Here is a 23,802-nt window from a genome sequence, read left to right on the forward strand (position 1 = left end):
GCACTAGCTGATGGTTGATCCATATAGGTTTATATTTCACAAATGATGCCTGTATAACTTTCTTTTATTCAAATAAATTCCCAATGTTGGCCCCTGATGCATCTCTTTTGGTATCTTTCAGATACTGAGCTTAAGGGCTTACCATACACAAAGTATATTATTAAAATCTATATTATAGAATTACCTGTAATCTTACCATACACAGAAAATCACTGTTAATAGTGTGTCTTTCAAGCCTCTTTTCTATGTGTGTTTGTTTTTAAAGTAGAATTATAGTATACATACTCATTTGTAGTTTGTTGTTTTTGCATAATATATCAAAAAGACACTTTAGCATTAAATATTCTATAAAATGATTTTAATAGCTGTATAATATTTTGTCATAAGGAGGTATTATAATCTATTGTTAGGAATTTGTTATTGCCACCTTTTTACTAATTTTTGAGATGGACAGATGGACATTCTTGTATGTAGATCTGTTTTCTACATTTCTGATTGGTTTTGGTATAAATTGCTGAATTTCTGGGTGAAAGAAGCAATTTTGCACTTTTGATATGCATTGGCAAATTGTCCTCTAAAAAGGTTAAAATAAATGTCTTTTTGTTTTTCTTTGCTTCTTCTGGTTTGGCAATATAAATTTCTCTTTTTTATCTGCTGGGGTGTATGTGTGCTTGCTTTTAAAGATGCTGAATTAAGAAATTATTTAGAATTTAAAAAGGAACACTTTGTATGGAATGTTTATTTACTTAATCTTACTGTCTTTCTCTCTAGGTATTTTAATGGTCTTACTTTTTTGATCTAATCTCATTTAATTATGATTCTCATTGCTAATAAAATATGATTTGAAAAGTAAGAGGAAATATGACTATGGTACTAGTTTTTTGTGGTCAAAAGCCAAGAAACAGAGTATACATAACTTTGCCCTCTTGCCCTTTGGTGTTATTGTTATTGTTAAAAGGAAAAATGGGGCAAAACATGAAACAGAACAATGTGATAGATGGTGTGAAGGTTGTAGTGACAAGACACCAGAGAACAGACAATAGAGATCTCTAACACAGCATTTCCTTTCTTTTGTGGTTAGCTATATAAACCAGAACTTTTTTCAACCTTATCTGTTTATTAGTTTCAACGGGCTAGGTTATATATTGGCATCATTTTAGGAAATAAGTTTACATTGAAATACGTAACATGTTTAAAATGATTTAAGAAAAATCTCATAAAATTTATATATATTTCTTAGGATAATAGATAAATAACTTGGATTGCTATAAAAGATTCTTATTATGAAGTACTGTTACTGTCTGTATGGTTGAAATGTCAGAGAACTGAAAAGATTTTCACTAGGCTCAATGAATCTCATTTGAGATTGTCGGTTTAATGAAATCTGTTGCTTTTTGGGAATAGAATTTGTTCTTTTTGGGCATTCTAAGGACTTGAAAAAAGTTGAAAATGAGGATATATATTGACAAGGTACCAAAGCGGCATCTAAAGCTGATTAGAAATTTGGGCTTAGTGGCCAGTAACATGTTTTTACCCTAACTTACTTTATTTGATATGAAGTAGGCAATTTGAATTTAAAATAGGGGTTGGCAAAACTATGTTCTATGGGCTGAATGTGGCCTGCCACACCTGTTTTTTGTATGGCCTGAAAACTAAGAATAGTTTTTGCATTTTTAAATGGTTAAAAAAATTAAAAGAATATGATTTTGTGATTTTGTGATGGGAAAATTATAAGGAATTCACACTTCAATGTCTAAATAAAGTTTTACTGGAACACAGCCGTGCTTATTCATTTATATATTGTCTATGGCTGCTTTTGCACTATAACGGCAGTGTTGAGTAGTGACAGAGACCACATATGGCCTGCAAAGCCTAAAATAATTTACTTTCTGGCCCTTTATAGAAAAAGTTTGCTGATCCCTGATCTAGAATTGTATAGTCTAATTCACTTTTAATTTTGATTTAGTATATAATCCTGAGGAAATCATTTTCTTTTTAATTTTTTTTCTGAGAAACTTGGCAGATAACGTTCAGTGGTGAATGCGGATCTCATAGTTATTTCTAAACTAGTTTTTATATAACTCTGTTGTCAATCTTATTTAATGATATAGATCACTGACTCTCAAATGTAATCTTCAGATCTCTGGGTGTTTCTGAGATATTTTCAGGGAGTTCATAAAGCAAAACTATTTTGATCATAATGCCAGAACATTCTTTGTCTTTTCACCCTGGTGACATTTGCCCCGATGATACAAAAGCCGTGGTAGGTGAAACTGCTGTGCTTGGGCATGAATCAAGGCAGTGTCACCAAACTGTAACAGTACTCATTGCACATACTTATAAAACCAATGCTAATTTTTCCTAAGTAGTAGAAACTGTTAATTTTATTAAATCTTAACCCTTGTTACTTGTCTTTTTAATATGCTATGTGAAAGAACGAGAATTATACATAAAGCACCCTGCATCCTGAACTACCATGGTCGTCTGGAGGAAAAGCACGTGTGCAGTTGTTTGAGCCATTGGCTGAACTAGCTGGTTTTTTCATGGGACACCATTTTGCTTAAAAGAACAATTGACAAACTGTCATTATTCAGACTTGTGTATTTGGCCCATTTTTTTCTTGAAAAGGAGTGAAGTTAGCTGACACTTAAAGGAAAACAACTGATATTATTTGTTGCCAATAATAAAATTGGAGTTTTTGATTCAAAATTAGGATTTTCCGATAACCTCTATCTGCCACTTTGGGTTTGACAGTTTCCCAATACTTAAAGAATGTTCTGATGAGATTAGTAGATAATGAAATGTTGACATATGATTTTTTGGGATAATGAAATGTGCTGTCAACATTTGGAAGATCTTTGTAACTACAGGAACGAATATTTTCAGGATGACCAATGGGTGATGTTATAAATTCATGCACAGGTGAAAGATCCATTCAGTGTGCAAGAGAGACCAGTGGATTTGAATGTAACAGAAACAAAAATTTCATTCATAGGATTTTATATTCCACATTACAACTAAGCTTTAAAAAACTGTCACTTGTTGAGTTTTGGTGTAGTATCAGAGAACAATATTCATAATTATTTGAAAAGGCTAATACTTGTTTCTTTTTCAGTTACATTATCTATGTGACATTTCCTTCATATCTTTCATCCGAAACAACATATGACAACATATTGTGAGCAGAATCAGATATGAGAGTCTAGCTATCTTCTGTTAATCCAGACATTAACAAGATTTACAAAAATGTGAAACAATGCCACTTCTTTCACTAACTTTTTTTGTTTTTGAAAATATAGTAATTTTTCATAAAAATTATGTTACCATGTAATGGGGCTTTAATGCTTTATTTTAAACATTTCTAGACCTCTTTTCTAAATATCAATATTGGTATTTAATAAATATTCACAGATACAATTCACATGAACAAAAGCTTTGTAGAGTCCACAATGATTTTGAAGAATATAAAAGGCAGTCCTGAGAGCAGAAAGTTTGATATGTATTATAGATCATGCTCGTTTACCATGATGTCAGTTATATGAACTAGGAGAAGGAATTTTCACTGCTAAATAATTCAGTAGCACCTATTACTTATTTTTTGTCTGAAAACTAAGGTGGAAAAATACCTTTCCAAAATCTTATAGAAGAGGTTAAGATAAAATGTCTAAAAATTCAGTCTTTAAGAAATGTTAAATAGTATACATTTTCCAGATATGGATGGCTACCTAAAAGCACACTTCTGAGGATGCATTGTATAGTTGTTATATAGTTACAGGTTGAGTATCTCTAATCAGAAAATCTGAACTCTGAAACACTTCTGTCCCGAGCATTTCAGATGAAGGATATTCAACCTGTTTATATAATTGTTATAAAAGTTATAATATAATGATAGTCTATTATGCTTTATATGCATTCACTCTATTCCTCATTTAAAGTCTTACATAATAAGTAATACTATCAAGTAACCTGCTATTGGTCACATAATGAGTTTTAAGAGCTGGAGCTGGGCTTGGTGGCTTATGCCATCTAAGCTACTCAGGTGACTGAAGTAGGAGGATTGCTTGAGCCCAGAAGTTGGAGTGCAGCTGAACAACATAGCAAGGTGCTGTCCTCAAAAAAAAAAAAAAAAAAAAAAAAGAGAGAGAAAGAGAGAGCACTGAGATTCAAGTACTTTTTCCTTTATCAAAATGCTATTATTTATAGCAACTGTGTGTACAGGCAGCAGTTTTCTGTAAATAGCTTACGGGATCTTGTGGTAAAGGTTCTTTTTGACAACCAAACTAGATAAAGATTTGTCTTCAATTTTAGTTTGATGATTAAGGCAAGAAGTTGTCTTCCAGAGTTACAGAGAGACAGTAAAGTGAATGGACTAAGCCGAAACAAATTGCTAGACACTGACTTCCATCAGTAAATTACAGCCTTCCAAATTGACTTGGATAATACGAAAAATGAATAATTAGTATGATTTGTATTCGTTTGGCTGATTCTCAATTTAATATCTGTTTACTATTGTGATCATATTTCTAGGCTTCTCCAGTGACAGTGATCTGATATCTCTTACTGTTGATGTGGATTCTCTTGCTGAATTAGATGATGGAATGGCTTCCAATCAAAATTCTCCCATTAGAACTTTTGGTCTCAATCTTTCTTCGGATTCTTCAGCACTAGGGGCTGTTGCTTCTGACAGTGAACAGAGCAAAACAGAAGAAGAACGGGAAAGTCGTAGCCTCTTTCCTGGCAGTTTAAAACCCAGGCTTGGCAAGAGAGATTATTTGGAGAAAGCAGGAGAATTAATAAAGCTGGCTTTAAAAAAGGAAGAAGAAGATGACTATGAAGCTGCTTCTGATTTTTATAGGAAGGGAGTTGATTTACTCCTAGAAGGTGTTCAAGGTATGATTTTATGTATATTAATATGTTTTGGCATGCTCTTTTGTTGGTACATGGGAAAAAATTACATACATATATCTTCTGTTTAGTCTTATGGAAATAATACTGAAAATGAGAAATTACTGAAGCTTAAAAGACCTATGTATGGGTATATACTTTAAGTTCCATGAGATGTTAGACATTATTGGAGGTGCTTAACCCTCTATTTTTAATCAATTAATCCACAAAAACAGGATTAAAAAAAAAGTCAACATGTCTCGAAGTCTCTTGTATGAATAATAATCTTTCTTTTCTGACTTGAAAAGGCAGTGTTTTACTGGCCTTCATCTCTCTCAGGAGTAATTCACAGAGATTCTTGATGACCTGAAGAGACAAAATGAAATGGATTTTTAAACTAAGAGCATAAAAGATTCTTGGGTTTGCCTACTATTCTGTTCTCTGTAATTGTAGTAAATTCTCATTTAATTAATGGAGGTGATGTGGGACATGTAGAGCTGAATGTAACTGAACATCAATATATAGAACTTACTTTTTTGAAGTATTAGCTATTGTTTTAACCCTTAAATTTTTCCTTATAGAAGCAGAATGAAGCATTCTGCGTTTAGTTACATGACTTTTTAGATGCAGTATTCAAAGATTGATACTGACATTCTTCCAGTGGTTTCATTTACAGAAAATCATTATTTTCATTGTTCTGTGGTCTTGGATTTGTCAGTACCATTCAGATTATCAGTTTCCTGTATTGCTAACATTTTTTAACTACAGTACTTCTCATTATGCCTAGTATCCTGTAGTCCAGAAGCCTTTTGTAATTTCTGGAGTATAAACTTTCAGTTTTATAAAATGGTGTACCTGCCTGTTTATGGAGGGTCCTAGCTGCTTCTTAACCAGGATTTTGACCATTTCTCTTATTTTTAGGTTTCACGCCCACTTCCTGATGCCAACAATTCCTGAATTTTTGGAGAGTTTTACCATGCCATGTAAATCAGGCAACTCTCTTGATTTTCTTTCAGTAACCTCTCATCCATCTACCTTTTTTTTTTTTTTTTTAAATTATATTCCCATGGCAGCTTTTATATTCTAAAATTTTGTCGCTGTTACCTTCTCAGTTTCTTTGTCCTTATGGGGTTTTGTCTTAAATAATTTTTTTGACTGCCGTGTTAGTAGAGTTTCTGGAGGGAGAATAGCTAAAGAAATGTGTTCAATTTGCCATCTTCTACTGGGAATTCATATTTCACAATTGCTACTTAATTTTGGTGGGCCCGAGGATCAAACAGCTATTAATGTTTTGTGTGTATAGCAATAAGAGGAGCTGGAGTCTTGTTTCTTTTTTCACTAGTTATTGTCTTACTGAAGTTGCTGATATAACTATTTGGAACCTGTTAACACAGTTTCAAATAATTGATTCTAAATTCATTTCTCATTAATTTTGTCATCTTGATATGATTATATAATAGCTATCACTTATAAGGTTTCTAATTGATAATCTAATTTTGAAGTTACTTGTTTTCCTGCTTTGATGGAAAGATCATTTTCATCCTAATTTTATTTTTCAAATGGTTTTATAATGTTAGGTTTTTTTTTTTTTTTTTTTTTTTTGAGATACAGTTTCATTCTGTCACCCAGGCGGGAGGGCAGTGGTGTGATCTCAGCTCGCTGCAGCCTCTGCTTCTGGGGTTCAAGTGATTCTCCTGCCTCAGCCTCCCTAGTAGCTGGGACTACGTGTGTGTGCCACCATGCCTGACTAATTTTTCTATTTTTAGTAGAGACGGGGTTTCACTTTGTTTGCCAGGCTGGTCTTGAACTACTGACCTTAGGTGATCTGCCTGCCTCGGCCTCCCACGGTGCTGGGATTACAGGCGTGAGCCATCGCACCCGGCCATCTGTTGGTTTTTTTGTTTGCTAGTGGAGCATTCTGGTCTTAAAGATTATTCATTTTTATTCTTTGCCTTAACTCTTATTTTAGGTTGGGAGTTTAAAATCGGTATGAGTTATAAAAAATTCCACTCTGACATTTTTCCATTTCTTTTCAGATAATTATGTGCTAAAACATCACTGGTGTTTAATTGACAAATAAAACACATCAGTGTGGTCAGTGTGACATTTTTCTAAGTTATTTGCATTTAATCTTAGAACATTTCATAATGTTACCACTTGATGGCACCAGAAAAATAGAAATCTGTGCTTCAGAATGAGAATTATAGATGCATGTCAGAAAATAACAAATAATGTGTCATTTGGTTAGTTACTTTGCTGATTATGGTGGTGAATTATTTCTCCACTAGAACTTGATACCAAACCTACTAGACTGCTATCGTAAGGAGCATTACCATTTAAACATATATCTCCTATTTAATGCATGTTTGTCTTTTTGAAACCACAATATCCATTCCTGCTCTGGATTGGTTTCTGTTGTTAATATGTCACAATTCCAGAAGTTAATAACTGACTAAATTGATTTTAGTCTTTTATTGTTTATTCATAATGTGATCAATTTTTATTCAGACAAACTATGGGAACCACAATCATAGAAATCTAATTTTTAACCGGTATATAAAAGAACCTTTGTTTCAGTCCTCTTGGTTACACATTTGACCCTGTGTCAAATGTAAGGTCAGGACAGTGCTTCCAGTCCATGGATTCTGTACTAGCATACTAGTCACCATCTGACAGACATATGGACATTATCCTTCAATTTCTGGGGAAACTGGGGGCTCTAGTTGTGAGCTTGATTTGACCTTTATGCTCAGAAGAGATGTTTCCTTGGGTGAAGTTTGCTCTAGGGTGACAAAACTATTAGTTAAATATCTCTATAGCCAGTAAAACCTATGAATAGTTTAAATTGAACTCTTCATAACATTTGTTCTTGTGACCTTTATTGGCATGGATTGGCATGCCTTATAATAAAAAAAGTATTTCTGGATATCTGATAATTCAGAGAAAATAATCTTTCAGAGCTAAGTAGTGCTTTATACAAAGATTCTTGTGGGTTGGCAAATGTTGTTATTTTGTTACTAAACTATTCATCCTAAAGAAGTTTATCTGGGTTGTTAGTAGGTCTGATAAAGATGGCTTGATGTTTTTCTTATTTAACTGGTATTTGCACAGTTGAGACCACATGCAAAACACAATAGCAACAGCTCTCTTTGCCCATCCGGCAGAGAATAAGTATACCCTGATAGTGGTAACTTTGAATTCTCTTTGAACCTGACACTTCACTTACTGCCTTTTAGAAATGGTTCTTGGAATGAAGGTACTGTCTACTCTTCTAAATTCTCAGGTCTTTCTGGATTTAAGACAGAAAATCCAAAAGTCAGAGTTGAAGGAATCAACTTGAATTTTTTTTTTTTTTTTTTTGAGACAGAGTCTCGCTCTGTCACCCGGGCTGGAGTGCAGTGGCCGGATCTCAGCTCACTGCAAGCTCCGCCACCCGGGTTCACGCCATTCTCCTGCCTCAGCCTCCTGAGTAGCTGGGACTACAGGCGCCCGCCACCTCGCCTGGCTAATTTTTTTTTTTATTGTAGTTTTTAGTAGAGACGGGGTTTCACCGTGTTAGCCAGGATGGTCTCGATCTCCTGACCTCGTGATCCGCCCATCTCGGCCTCCCAAAGTGCTGGGATTACAGGCTTGAGCCACCGCGCCCGGCCTCAACTTGAATTTTTGAAAAGGATGTTGCAATATATATCACACTTTCCTGTCCATCTTGTTTATATATTACTGAAAGTGGCTGATATGATTAATCTGTGTGTGGGCTTATTGGAGTTGTTGTGATAATATAAAGTGACAAATGGATTACATAAAGGTATTAATAAAATGTTTAAGTAATTTATTACATGCCTGTCACTGTACAAGGTATTTTTCTTACATTATTTTTAATCTTCAAAAGAACCCTGTAAGTTGAACTATGACTGGCCATACTGGACTTTGTCTAAGGACACCAACATTTAGAGGGTGCAAACATTTAATATAATGATTCTAAAAGCTTGGCACCTAGTTAGCAAGAATAATTATTTAAAACAGGAAGCTACCAGATGGCGAGCATTGTTAGTAACACCCATCTGTGGGCTACATTATGAATTACAGAGTTGATTTGAGAGCTGTTTTTGTGTAGTTTGTTCCAGGTGCCAAAAGTACTGGTTTGATGTCTTTGTAAGGTAAATGTTGTGATCCCTGTTTTATAGGTGGAGAGAACTAAGACTTACATAAATTAAGCAATTTGCTCAAGGACACAAGCCAGTAAAAGTTGAGCTACAATTTTAATCTAGGCCTTTTCTGAGCCTTAATCGTGTCTTCTTCGTATTGTGCTGTACTACCTCTCACATGTTCCCCCTAATTAGGTTAGCATTTTAAAATGGAGAAGTGGGAAATCCTCTCCATTGTCGAATATTTGAAAACTTTCTTATTTTGAGTATTTGTCATTTTTCTTTCTATCGATTTGTTTGTTTTCACTCAGCCATCTATTCGTCTAGTTGATCGTTCAACAAGTATTTATTTCTTATATGTACCTGGCCCTGTAATAGGGAATATAAAATGGTTATTTTCTAAAAATATAAAAGAAAATTGAGCAGTGGCCCTTCAAGAAGAGATGTTTCTGTTAATAGCATGCTAATATGACCCATGATTTTGTATTGTATATCTTGTTGAAAATATCTGGTAGATTTGCTGCCGTAGTCATACCTGTTGCTTTTCACTTAACTTGATGTTAATGCCCCACTTAAAAAATGCCCCATTATTTCCCCCTGCCTTTCTCACTCTTTTTCTTTTCTTCTTTTCTCATTTTCCCCCTTCCCCTCTCCTTCCCTTTTACCTCCTTTCCCCTCCTCTTCTCTTCTCTTGCATACATTATGAGTGAAATTTCATAATATATTTCTGGATATTGTTGATATCCAGTTTTTCTTTGAAGATTTTATTGGTATTTTTGACCAGAGAGACTATTTTTAATATTAGTACTCAGATAAGAGATGCAAACATTTTCATTCTGGTAAATGGTATAATAAGCAGTACCAAACCATTTTTTTATAGTTTATTCTTGGGTAGATGTGTGCTAGGCTGTCAGGGATGTCCAGATGTATTTCAAACACCATGACCTTATGTGGAGCTTGGACCATTGATTTATTCCATGAATAAGAGTTATTCAAATATTCAGAAACCCAAAGGATAAAGTTTTTGGCTTTGGAAATAGATGGATATATGAAAAAGGTAGTAAGTTTAGGTTTCATAAAGGGAAGCAAGTCATATAATTTTGGTATTTAGGGGATCCTAGAACCAATCCCCTGTGGATACTGAAGGGCAACTGTATAAGATTATATTCTGAGAATAGAGGTAGTTTTCCTTCTTCCTTTTCAATTTGCATGGCTTTTATTTCTGTTTCTCACCTAATGCTCTGGCTAGAACTTCCAGTACAATGTACAAGAACATTGGGAAAGCAGACATTCTTGTCTTGTTCCTGATATCTTAGGGGGAAAGATTTCAGTCTTACCATGGAATATGATGTTAGTTGTTGGTTTTTCATAGATGCCCTTTATCATGTTGAAGAAGTTCTATTCTATTCCTAGTTTTCTGTATGTTCTCTTGCAAGGGTGTTGGATTCTGACAAATGCTTTTTCTACACCACTTGAAACAATCACATGCTTTTTTTCTTCTTTGTTCTGTTAATGTGGTATATTACATTGATTTTCTTATATTGAACCACTCTGGAATTCCTAGGATAAATCCCACTTGCCACAGAGATTTTTATCTTAAGTTTGAACCCAGTTGTGCCTTTTGGTATCTCTTATGTATTTTGTTTATCATTGTAATATAGTTGGAAAAGAGGGACTGCTTATTGAGGTATGAGCCTTCTATCCGTCTCCGTCTGGAAGTTAGAGATCTTATTTTTCAATAGGGAGGAGTATTAAACAAATACAGAATATTTCTTATTTTATTTTAGTTTTTCCTTCAGTTGTGACCTGTGACCTGAATGTCATGAAAATTTTCTGCAGCCTTTTCTGTTTTAAAATAAAATGTGTACTTTTTACTATGGTTTAATAATTTGCCTTAGTTGAGAATTTTTCAGATCTTAACTGTTTTGAAACTGGCTAGAAGGAAGCATTTTAAATCAGTCTAATTAAGATTTTTAAAAATAGAGATTTGAAATGATTTAAATATGCCACTTAGTCTTCTGTCTTCCCTCCTCATCAGCATTCTGTTTTTTCCTTTCTTCAATTGATCCAGGAAGTGTCTGCCAATAGGAGAAAGCAGTTACTAATGCAGTGAACTCAGAAGGAACTATTTCATAGGTTCAGAGAGAAGACTTTAGATTCTGTGTTCTCGATATTCACAAATGAAAAGAGTTGCTTTTTAAATTAGCCTATACTCAGGTAATTCTCTTTCAGGTTTTGTGTTAAGACTAGATTTTCAGCTCCAGGTAGCAAAAACCTAACCAACTCAAAGAGGCGCATATAGAAAACATTGTTTTAGTCCATCTGAAAAAGAGTGTTTTATTCCACATGAATGATTACATATAGCTCAATTCAGGTGTTCAAGAAATGCCAACAGGTCTGTCTTTTTATTTGCCTGTCTCCGTTGCCACCCTGTACTTGCTATCCCCTTTCTCTTGTTTGATTTTGTCTTCATGGCATGAAAGATAACCCCCGACTAGCTCCAGGTTTACAAAGACTTTGTCCTCAGGATCCTGGAGGAAGAGGGTATTTTCCCTCATAGCTCCAGTGAAAGCCCCAGGGAGGATTGGCCTGGCATGCATCACATAGCTTTCACCTCTGTCTTTGTAACCTGATTAGGCATAGGTTATTTGGTCGTCCCTGGGAAGGTGGACAGAGCTATCCCTGATGAACTGCATGAACTGAACAGCATAACCATGGAATGTGGAAGGAGTGGATCAAAACGAGGAAGGGATGTTATGCAGAAACAAACAAAACACATTGAAATGTTATCTTCTGCTTATCTGTCATGGCCCAACAGTGCCGTTTATTATCCTTTCTCCCTTGGCCTTAAAAAACAAAAATGATTGTTTTGGTTGTTCATGTGTATTCTCTTGTATGTTTCTTAGATGATAATTCTCTAGAGAACAGGCATGATATCTGTTTTTTAAAAACTTTTAACGAAAGTATAGTATATATACAGAAAAGTAAATATCGTAACCATATAGCTGAATGTATTTTCACACACGTGACACTCCCATGTGACTGGCATCCAGATCAAGCAGCAGAATTTGACCAGCACCCTAGAAGCTTCCTCATCTCCCCTCTTCAAAGGTAATTATTATTCTGATCTTTAACGGTGTTGAGTGGAAGAGGTCTGCTTTTTCTTTTAAAAAATATTTTGGAGAAGGAGTCTTGCTATGTTGTGCAGACCATCTTGAACTCCTGGCCTCTAGCAATCCTCCTGCCTCAGCCTCCCAAAAAGCCAGGACTTCAGTGTGAGCCATGGCACCTGGCTCAGGTCTGCTTTTTTCTATTCCCATTCCTTACAAGGGCAGGGTTCCAGTTTTGAGAACCTGCTTTCTGTTGTTTCCACCCTCTTCTCTGCAATTTCCATTATGGATGATGATGATGGGGAATGGGTCGGGGTCTTGTTCTCTTTTATTTCTGTAGGATCCTGACCCTTCTCTCATTTTCTTCTTTCCCTTTGGCCTTTTACTGCCACATCTTGAAGAGGTATCACTCATTTTCTATATATCTGATTTTCCCCAGTAGGAAGGCTTTACCAAGGCTCTCACTTTTTATTTTCTTCACTTTCGAGTCTATAAAGCCTGTTTTTTATTTTTAAATTTTATTTATATGTTTATTTTTTTGAAATGGAGTTTCACTCTTGTTGCCAGGCAATGGCACAATCTCGGCTCACCACAACCTCCGCCTCCCAGGTTCAAGGGATTCTCCTGCCTTAGCCTCCCAGGTAGCTGAGATTACAGGCATGCGCCACCCCGCCTGGCTAATTTTGTATTTTTAGTAGAAACGGGGTTTCTCCATGTTGGTCAGGCTGGTCTCGAACTCCTGACCTCAGGTGATCTGCCCACCTTGGCCTCCCAAAGTGCCAGGATTACAGGCGTGAGCCACCACGCCCGGCCAAAGCCTGTTTTTTAACTATCGAATGCCAACCTGTGTTGGTTTAAGTTCAATTTGCGCTCTCTCTCTCTCTCGCTCTCTCTCTCTCTCTCTATATATATATATATATATGTGTGTATATATATATTTTTCCTTCCTTCCCCCACCCACCAAGGAATCTCTTAAGCTTTTCTTTCTCTGGTCACCACATCCATTGGCCTGTAATGGGGGGCCCTGGGAGTGCTATTGTAATTTGGTTTGTTTTTCTATTTACAGATAATCCAAAGGTCATGGTATCTTTGTTTCCTAGTGGTGCTGAAAATATGAGTCATATGTGGATTTATTTGCACTCTTGGTTTTTTGTTTGTTTCTTTTTTTTTTTTTTTTGAGACGGAGTCTCGCTGTGTCTCCCAGGCTGGAGTGCAGTGGTGTGATCTCGGCTCACTGCAAGCTCCGCCTCCGGGGTTCACGCCATTCTCCCGCCTCAGCCTCCCAAGTACCTGAGACTACAGGCGCCCGCCACCACGCCCGGCTAGTTTTTTGTATTTTTAGTAGAGACGGGGTTTCACCATGTTAGCCAGGATAGTCTCGATCTCCTGACCTCGTGATCCACCCGCCTCGGCCTCCCAAAGTGCTGGGATTACAGGCTTGAGCCACTGTGCCCGGCCTTTGTTTGTTTCTTAGAGGTTATGTGGAGACATCTGAAATTTGGTGGCCACTGTTGTCCTCTAGGCCCAAGAGTTCACACAGATTGATTTCAGAATGTTCAACAACTTTTGTATGCCTAAAATAAACTTTACTTTGTTGTGATATGCATTATCCTTTTTATATCTCATTGGATTTAATTGCTAATATTTATTCATTTATGTACAGGCTTACCTTGTTTTGTTGTACTTTGTGGCACTTTGCAGATTTTTTTTTTTTTTAAACCAAATAGAAGTTTGTGGCAGCACTGTATTGAGCAAGTCTTTTGGGGCCATTTTCTTTTTTTTCTTCACAACTTTCATTTTAGGTTCAAAGGGTACATGTGCAGGTTCATTACACGGGAAAATTGTGTGTCACAGGAGTTGATGTACAGATAATTTTGTCACCCAGGTAATCAGTGTAATATTTGGTAGTTAGTTTTCCAGTCCTCACCCTCCTCTCACCCTCTACCCTCAAATAGGCCCCAGTGTCTACTGTTCTCTTCTGTGTCCATGTGTGCTGAATGTTTAGCTTCCACTTGTAAGTGAGAACATGCGGTGTTTGGTTTTCTGTTCCTGTATTAATTTACTTAGATGATGGCCTTCAGTTCCATCTTTTGTTGCTGCAAAGGCCATGTTCTCATTTTTTTTTAAAATAGCTGCTTAGTATTCTGTAGTATATCTGTACCATATTTTCTTTATCCAGTTCACCATTGATGGGCATCTAGCTTGATTTCGTGTCTTTGTTATTGTAAATAGTGTTGTGATAAACATGTGTGCATGTGTAAAGACATGTGCATGTGGTAGAATAATTTATATCTTCAGGCATATACCCAGTAATGGAGTTGTTGGATTGAATGGTAGTTCTATTTTCAGTTCTTTGAGAAATCTCCAGACTGCTTTCCACCAGCAGTATATAAGAATTACATTCCTACCAGCAGTATATAAGGATTCCATTTTTTCTGCAATGTCACCGGCATGTGTTATTTTTTGACTTTGTAATAACAGCAATTCTGACTGGTATGAGATGCTGTCTCATTGTGGTTTTGATTTGCATTTCTCTACTGATTAGTTATATTGAGCATGTTTCATATGTTTGTTGGCTGCTTGTATGTCTTCTTTTGAGAAGTGTCTGTTCATATCCTTGCCCATTTTTTAATGGGGTTGTTTTTTACTTGTTGATTGGAGTTCCTTATAGATTCTGAATATTAGACCTTTGTCAGATACATAGTTTGCAAATATTTTATCCTGTTCTATGGGTTGTCTGTTTATTCTGTTGATAGTTTGTTTTGCTGTGCAGAAGCTCTTTAGTTTAATTAGGCCCAGTTGTCAGTGTTTTTGTTGCACATGTTTTTCGAGTCTTTGTCATGAAGTCTTTTCCTGGGCTTATGTGTGGAATGGTATTTCCTAGGTTTTCTTCTACGGTCTTTATAGTTTTAGATTTTACTTTTAAGAATTTAATCCATCTTTAGTTTTTATATATGGTAAAAAGTAAGAGTCCATTTTCAATCTTTTGCATATGGCTAGCCAGTTATCCCAGCACCATTTTTTGAATAGGCAATCGTTTTCCCATTGCTTGTTGTTGTTGGCTTTGTCGAAGATCAGATGGTTATAGGTGTTTTGGGTTCCATAACCAAGAAATAAAGAAGGGTTTCATTAGTTTATGTATCTGTTTTTGTATCAGTACCATGCTGTTTTTGTTACTGTAGCCTTGTAGTATATTTGAAGTTGGGTAGTGTGATGCCTCCAGGTTTGTTCTTTTGCTTAGGATTGCTTTGGCTATTCAGGCTCTTTTCTTATTCCAAAGGAATTTTAGAATTTTTTTTCTTATTCTGTGAAAAAATGTCATGAATAGTTTGATAGGAATAGCATTGAATATATAAATAGCTTTGGGCAGTATGGTAATTTTAGTAATATTGACTCTTCTATCCATGAGCATGGAATGCTTTTCTATTTGTTTGTGTCATATCTGATTTCTTTCAGCAGTGTTTTGTAATTCTCATTGTAGAGATCATTTACCTCCCTGGTTAGCTGTATTCCTAGGTATTTTATTATTTTTGTGACTGTTGTGAATGGGACTACATTCTTGATTTGGCTCTCAGCTTAGACATGATTGATGTATAGAAATGCTACTAATTTTTGTGCAGTGATTTTTGTATTCTGAAACTTTGCTGAAGTTGTTCATAAGATCTAGGAGCCTTTGAGCAGAGACTGTGGAGTTTTCTAGGTGTAGTACCTTGGGAAGAAAGATAATTTGACTTCCTCTTTTCTTATTGGATGCTTTTTATTTCTTTCTTTTGCCTGATTGCTCTGGCTGGGACTTGCAGTACTATGTTGAATAGGAGGGGTGAGAGATGGCATCCTTGTCTTGTTCTGGTTCTCAAGGGGAATGCTTCCAGCATTTGTTGATTCAGTATGATGTTGGCTGTGGATTTGTCATGGATGACTCTTATTAAAGGTATGTACCTTCGATGAGTAGTTCATTGAGGATTTTTAACAAAAAGGGATGTGGAATTTTATCGACAGCCTTTTCTGTGTTTATTGAAATGATCATGTGGTTTTCATTTTTAGTTCTGTTTATGTGATGATCACATTTATTGACTTGCATATGTTGAACCAACCTTACATCCCAGAAATAAATCCTACTTGATCATGGTAGATTAGCTTTTTGATGTGCTGCTGGATTCGGTTTGCTAGTATTTAATTGAGGATTTCTGCATCTTATATTCTTCAAGGATAGTGGTTTGAAATTTTTTTCATTGTGTCTCTGCCAGGTTTTGGTATCAGATGATGCAGGCTTCATAGAATGAGGGAGGAATCCCTCCTCCTTGATTTTTTTGTGTTTTTTTGGGAATAGTTTCAGTAGGATAGGACCTCCTTTTTTTTTTTTTTTTTTTTGAGACAGAGTTTCACTTGGTGCCCAGGCTGGAGTGCAATGGCATGATCTTGGCTCACTGCAACCTCCCCCTTCTGGGTTCAAGTGATTCTTCTGCCTTAACCTCTCAAGTAGCTGGGATTACAGGCGCCCATCACCATGCATGGCTAATTTTTGTATTTTTAGTAGAGATGAGGTTTCATCATGTTGGCCGGGCTGGTCTCGAACTCCTGACCTCAGGTGATCTGTCCGCCTCAGCCTCCCAAAGTGTTGGGATTACAGGCGTGAGCCACCTTTGGCCACCTCCTCTTTTTTATACATGTGGTTGAATTTGGCTATGAATTCATTTTGTCCAGGGCCTTCTGTTTGGTAGGTTTTTAATTACTGATTCAGTTTCGCAACTTATTATTGATCTGTTCAGATATTCAGTTTCTTCCTGGTTCAGTCTTGGGAGGTGGTATGTTTCCAGGAGTTTACCCATTTCTTATAGGTTTTCTAAGTTTGTGTGCATAGAGGTGTTGGTAATAGTGTCTGAAGGTTTTTTTATTTTTATTTTTTGAATTTTTGTGGGATCAGTAGTAATGTCCTTTTGGTCATTTCTGATTGTGTTTATTTGGATCTTTTCCCTTTTTTTCTTTTTTAGTTTAGCTAGAAGTCTGTGAATCTTATTTATTCTTTCAAAGAACCAACTTAAAAAAATAGTTTGTGTGGTTTTTCTCATCTCCATTGCATTCAGTTCTGCTGATTTTGTTTCTTTCTTTTATTTTGCTACCTTTGGGAGTGGTTCTTGTTCTTCAGGTTTCTCTTGGTGTGACATTAGATTGCTTATTTGAGATCTGACTTTTTATTTTTATTTATTTTTATTATTTATTTATTTATTTATTGAGATGGAGTCTTGCTCTGTCCCCCAGGCTGGAGTGCAGTGGCGCGATCTCGGGCTCACTGCAAGCTCCGCCTCCCGGGTTCACGCCATTCTCCTGCCTCAGCCTCCTGAGTAGCTGGGACTACAGGCGCCCGCCACCGCTAATTTTTTGTATTTTTAGTAGAGATGGGGTTTCACTGTGGTCTCGATCTCCTGACCTTGTGATCCGCCCGCCTCGGCCTCCCAAAGTGCTGGGATTACAGGCGTGAGCCACCACGCCCAGCCAAGAGATCTGACTTTTTAATGTAGATGTTTAGCACTGTGAACTTTACTCTTAACACTGCTTTAGCTATGTCCCAGAAATTCTGGTATGTTGTATCTTTTTTTTTTCTCTCTCTTCGTTAGTTTTGTTGGGTGGAGTGTTCTGTAGATGTCTGTTAGGTCTATTTGGTCAAATGTTGAGTTTTGGTTCTGATTATATTTGCTGATATTCTGCCCCAATTATCTATCTAGTTCTGTCAGTGGAATGTTGAAGTGTCCCAGGATTACGTGTGATTATCTAAATCTCTTTATAGGTCTCTATGAACTTGTTTTGTGAATCTAGTTGCTCCATTGTTGGGTGCATATATATTTAGGATAGTCAAGTTTTCTTGTTGAATCAAACTTATGTAATGCCTGTCCTTGTCCTTTTTGATCATTGTTGATTTTAAGTCAGTTTTTTTTGGAATGAGAATGGGAACCCTGCTCTTTTTTGTTTTCCATTTGCTTGATAGATCTTTCTTCATTCCTTTACTTTGAGCCTGTGGGTGTTACTGCATGTGACATGGGTCTCTTGAAGATAGCATATAGTTGGGTCTTGCTGTTTATCCAACTTGCCACTCTGTGCCTTTTAATTGGGGCATTTAATCTGTTTACGTTCTTCTGGTTAAGAACCATTACTGGGGAGCTAGTGCGGTCTTTTGGATGTAAGGAGACGCTCTGGCTCGTAGAGTTGCTAGAGTTCTTGCACTGGTTCTTTCTCATCTGTGTGGGCTGATCTTCCTTTAACTGTGGTGTAATTTGAGTATGGTCAGTTGGCTTTATTTCTGGATGTTTTCGGGTGGATGAAAGTTTGTAAAGGGTCTTTGCTTGTGGCTGAATTCTTGGCATTGGTTTCACAGGGTTGCAAAGTATTTTTGATGTTGAAGTTTGGGCTGCCATCCAGTAGATGGCGATTAAGCAAACACTACCCTGATCAGTCAGCAGCCAGCAACATAAAGGCAGTATTCGCTCTACAAGCAAAAAGATTGCCACTTACTGAAGGCTCAGATGATCATTAGCATTTTTTAGCAATATTTTTAAATTAAGGTATGTACATTGTTTTTAAAGACGTAATGCTATTGCACACATAGTACACTATGAATGGTGTAAATGTAATTATTATGTGCACTGAGAAACAGAATGTGTGACTTGCTTTATTATCATATTCACTTTTTTGCAGTGGTCTGGATCAGAACCTACAATATCTCCAAAGATATGCCTGTATATGTATTTTTATTTTTCATAGATTGTGTATATTTAGCAAATTTAAAAGTAAGTTAAAGGCATCATGGCCTTTACTACCCCTGTGTAGTTTATATCTCTAGAATATAGGGTCATTCTTCTTCATATCAACAATGTATTTATTATACTTAACATATTCTATGGGAAGGATTTTAATAGTAGATTCAATTTCTTTAGTAGATATTCAACTATTGTATATATTTCTTCTTTCGTGAAACTCAGCAAGTTTTATTTTTCAAGAAATTTGTCTATTTCACATAAAAGGTGAAATTTAATTGTAGAAGAGTTTATAGTATCTCCTGATCTTTTGGATGTCTGTTGAATTTTTCTGGATTTTGGTTGTTTGTTACATATTGTTTTCTTAGTCACTCATGTTAGCATTTTATCAGTTTTTTAATGTTCAAAAGAATTAACATTTATTTTGCTGTTCTGTGTTTTCTGTTTTACAGATTTGTATTCCTTTCTCTCTTTCTACTTACATGAAGTCTGAGCATTTTTTTTATTTTTGAGTTAGAAGATTACATCTTTGAGTTTCAGCCTTTTTTTCCATATACATTTAGGCTTATTAAATTTTCCATTAAGTATTTGTTTAGCTACCTCCTATAGATTTTGATATGTCAAACCTTAGTTATTATCAGTTCAAAATATTTTTCATTTTTTGTTTTGATTTTTAAATCTCATTTTATTAGTTTTCTATTGGTGCTATAACTACTTAACATAAACTTAATGATTTTTGAAACAAATTTTTAATTTTATGGTTTCGTAGGTTAGAAATCTGACATGAACCACACTGGGCAAAAATCATGGTGTGAGCAGCACCTTTTTTTTTTTTTTTTCCCTGGAAACTGCACATAAAAATAACTGTTTTCTTGCCTTTTCTAGCTTCTGGTGGCCACCTGCATGCCTTTGCTTATGGTCCCCTTTGTCCATCTCAAAGCCAGTAGTTTTGCATTGCTCTGACCATTCTTTCATAGTTACATTTCACAGTGATCCTCAGCCAGGAAAGCTTATCTGGTTTTAAGGAGCTATATGATTGGATTGGGCTCATGTGAATAATCTAGGATAACTGCCCTATATCAAAACCCTTAACCTTAATCACATTTGTAAAGTTTCTTTAGCCACATAAAATAACATAGACACAGGTTCTGGGCTTAGGGCATGAACATCTTCAAGAGTCCACTCATTATTCTGCCTCCTGTACCTGTGAATTACTTAGAAGTATGTCATAAATAGCATAAGCATATTGTTTAATTTTCTGGCAGTTGGAATTCTTTAGTTTTTTATTTTTTAGAGACAGGGTCTTGCCTTGTTGCTGAGGCTGGAGTACAGTGACACGATCATAAGCTCACTCACTGTAGCATCAAACTCCTGAACTCAAGTGATCCTCCCACCTTAGCCTTCAGAGTAGCTGGGATTGCAGCTGTGAAAAAATTCATAGAAATGGGAGTCTCACTGTGTTGCCTAGGCTGGTCTTGAACTCCTGGCCTCAAGAAGTACTCCAGCCCCAGCGTCCTGCAGTGGTGGGATTATAGGTGTGAACCACTGCACCTGTCCCCATTTCTTGACCTTTCTAAGTCTACTTTGCCAGCTTCTTCTTCCCCACCTGATCTTTAAATGCTGAAATTCATCATGACTTGGTTATGAACCTTCTTAGGCTCTTTACCCTATTCTCCTTAGGTGATTTCAGGATTACATACTTTAATAACTCTACAACAGCAGTGTACAATAGAAAAATCATATCAACACATATGTAATTTTGAATGTTCTAGTAGTCACTTAAAAAAAAAAAAAAGATTTAGGGCCGAGTGCGGAGGCTCACACCTATAATCCCAGCACTTTGGGAGGCTGAGGCAGGCAGATCACGAGGTCAGGAGATCGAGACCGTCCTGGCTAACATGGTGAAAACCCATCTCTACTAAAAATACAAAAATTAGCTCAGCATGGTGGTGGGTGCCTGTAATCCCAGCTACTCGAGAGGCTGAGGCAGGAGAATCACTTGAACACGGGAGGCAGAGGTTGCAGTGAGCTGAGATCGTGCCACTGCACTCCAGCCTGGGTGACAGAGTGAGACTCCCATCTTAAAAAAAAAAAATAAAAAATAAAAAATAAATTTATACTGCTGACCAAGATGGGTAACTAAAAATACCAGACAATATATTTAACAATGATTTTCAAGACACTGGGTATCAGGTAATGAAAGACAGTGATTTCTGAGAGGAAACGAAGTTAGGCTCACAATTGTCTCAGGTTGCTGTCTTGAATTTCTAGGTTGTGGTGCAGGGAAAAGTAAGCCATTTGGATCCTGGCAGAACCTCTGAGTTAAGAAGATGAAGTTGAGAGGCTAGGAAGAATGAAGTTAGAGTTTGTAGTTAGAGCTGGCAGGATACGATATTTAGAATTATTGCCTGATGTCCAGTGTCTTGTCTAGAGGAGAGATAATAGTACAGAGATTGGTAATGTCTCCTGGAATATACACAGAGTACTCATTAGTGTATGCGTGTGGGGAAGCTATTCAAGACCACAAAAGATATCCCAAAAGGATTACGAGACTCAATTCTGGTTGCTCACACGGGGCTGGGAATAGTGTCTTCCTAAGAAGTAGTCTCAGAAACCTCAAGTATGTGGCATTAGATAGAATACATAGAAGGAATAATAATACTGTGGAATAATAATTAGGCTCGTTCCCACAAGACTTTAAAAAATATATAATTTTATTTTTTTTCGATTGTTTGGTAGGTACCTAGTAGGTGTATATATTTATGGGGTGCATGAGATGTTTTGATACAGGCATGCAATGTCAGATAAGTACATCATGGAGAATGGGGTGTCCATCCCCTCAAGCATTTATCCTTTGAGTTACAAACAATCCAATTACATTCTATGTTTTTTAAAAATATGTACAATTAAGTTATTATTGACTATAGTCACCCTGTTGTACTATCAAATAGTAGGTCTTATTCATTCATTCTGGTTTTTTTTTTTTTTTTTTTTTTTGGTATATGTTAACCATCCCACCTCCCCGCAACCCCTAATTACCCTTCCCAGACTCAGGTAACCATTCTTTTACTCTGTGTGCTCATGAATTCAATTTTTTAAAAAAATATTTAGATCCTACAAATAAGTGAGGACATGCAATGTTTGTCTTTCTGTGCCTGGATTATTTCACTTAACACAATGATTGTCAGTTCCATCCATGGTGTTGCAAATGACAGGATCTCATTCTTTTTCATGGCTCAATAGTACCCTGTTGTGTATATGTACCATTTTTTCTATATCTGTTCATCTGTCAGTGGACACGTAGATTGCTTCCAAATCTTGGCTATTGTAAATAGTGCTGCAGTAAACTTGGGAGTGCAGATATCTCTTTGATATACTGATTTCCTTTCTTTGGATTATATACCTAGCAGTGGGATTACATTTTTTTTTTTTTTTTTTTTTTTTTTTTTGAGACAGAGTCTTGCTCTGTCGCCCAGGCTGGAGTGCAGTGGTGGGATCTTGGCTCACTGCAACCTCCACCTCCTGGGTTCAAGCAATTCTCCTGCTCATCCTCCTGAGTAGCTGGGATTGATTACAGGCACCCGCCACCATGTCCGGGTAATTTTTTGTATTTTTAGTAAAGACGGGGTTTCTCCTTGTCAGCCAGGATGGTCTCATCTCCTGACCTCGTGATCTGCCCGCCTTGGCCTCCCAAAGTGCTGGGATTACAGCTGTAAGCTACCATGCCCAGCTGTGGGATTGCAATTTTTATTTTTTTTTGAGGAACCTCCAAACTGTTGAACTATGTACAACATAGTGCTTGTACTAATTTACATTCCCACCAACAGTGTACCAGGGTTCCCTTTTCTTCACATCCTCACCAGTATTTGTTATTGCCCATCTTTTGGATATAAGCCATTTTAACTGGGCGGGGATAATATCTCATTGTAGTTTTGATTTGCATTTCTCTGATGATCAGTGATGTTGAGCACCCTTTCTTAAGTCTGTTTGCCATGTGTATATCTTTTGAGAAATGTCTGTTCATATCTTATGCCCATTTTTTGATCAGATTATTAGATTTTTTTCCCTATAGAGTTGTTTGAGCATCTTACATATTCTGGTTATTAATCCCTTGTGAGATGGGTAGTTTGTAAATATTTCCTCGCATCCTATGGGCTGTCTCTTCACTTTTTTGATTGTATCATTTGCTGTGCGGAAGCTTTTTAACTTGATGTGATCCAATTTGTCCATTTTTGCTTTGGTTGCTTGTGCTTGTGGGGTATAACTCAAGAAATCTTTGCCCAAACCAGTATCCTGGAGATTTTCCCCAATGTTTTGTTGTAGTGGTTTTATAGTTTGAGTTCTTAGAGTTTGAGTCTTTAATGCATTTTGATTTGATTTTTGTGTATGGCAAGAGATAGGGGTATAATTTCATTCTTCTGCATATGGGTATTCAGTTTTCCCAGTGCCATTTATTGAAGAAACTGTCTTTTCCCCACTGTACGTTCTTGGCACCTTTGTTGGAAATGAGTTCACTGTAGGTGTGTGGATTTGTTTCTGAGTTCTCTGTTCTGTTCCACTGATCTATGTGTCTGTTTTGATGCCAGTACCTTGCTGTTTTGGTTACAATGGCTCTATAGCATAATTTGAAGTCAGGTTATGTGATTCCTCCAGTTTTTTTCTTTTTGCTTAGGATCGCCTTGGCTATTCTGGATCTTTTGTGGTTCCATATAAATTTTAGGGTTGTTTTTTCTATTTCTGTGAAGAATGTCTTTGGTATTTTGATCGGGATTCCATGGGATCTGTAGATTGCTGTGGGTCATATGGACATTTTAACAATATTGATTCTACCAATTCATGCACATGGAATATTTTTCCGTATTTTGATTTCCTCTTCAGTTTTTTTTTCATCAGTGTTTTATAGTTTTCATTGTA

General features: G+C 36.4%; 1 protein-coding gene across 17 annotated transcripts in view; it reads left to right on the top strand.

The window, feature by feature from the left end:
- The window catches only part of LOC105493536 (ribosomal protein S6 kinase C1), a 212,305-nt gene that overhangs the window by 70,047 nt on the left and 118,456 nt on the right, over positions 1–23,802 (top strand). For 15 of the 17 annotated variants that reach the window (XR_011614076.1, XR_011614078.1, XR_011614083.1 and 12 more), the window contains one exon: positions 4,528–4,890. The exons of the other annotated variants lie outside the window; for them this stretch is intronic. Coding sequence is in view for 11 of the 15 variants with exons in the window: in XM_011761234.3 (XP_011759536.1) it covers positions 4,528–4,890 (363 nt within the window). In the remaining 4 variants the exon portion in view is untranslated. The remainder of the gene's footprint in view (positions 1–4,527; positions 4,891–23,802) is intronic. 17 annotated transcript variants of the gene reach the window in all.

The sequence above is a fragment of the Macaca nemestrina genome, chromosome 1 (genome assembly GCF_043159975.1).
Source record: "Macaca nemestrina isolate mMacNem1 chromosome 1, mMacNem.hap1, whole genome shotgun sequence".
NCBI lineage: Eukaryota > Metazoa > Chordata > Mammalia > Primates > Cercopithecidae > Macaca > Macaca nemestrina.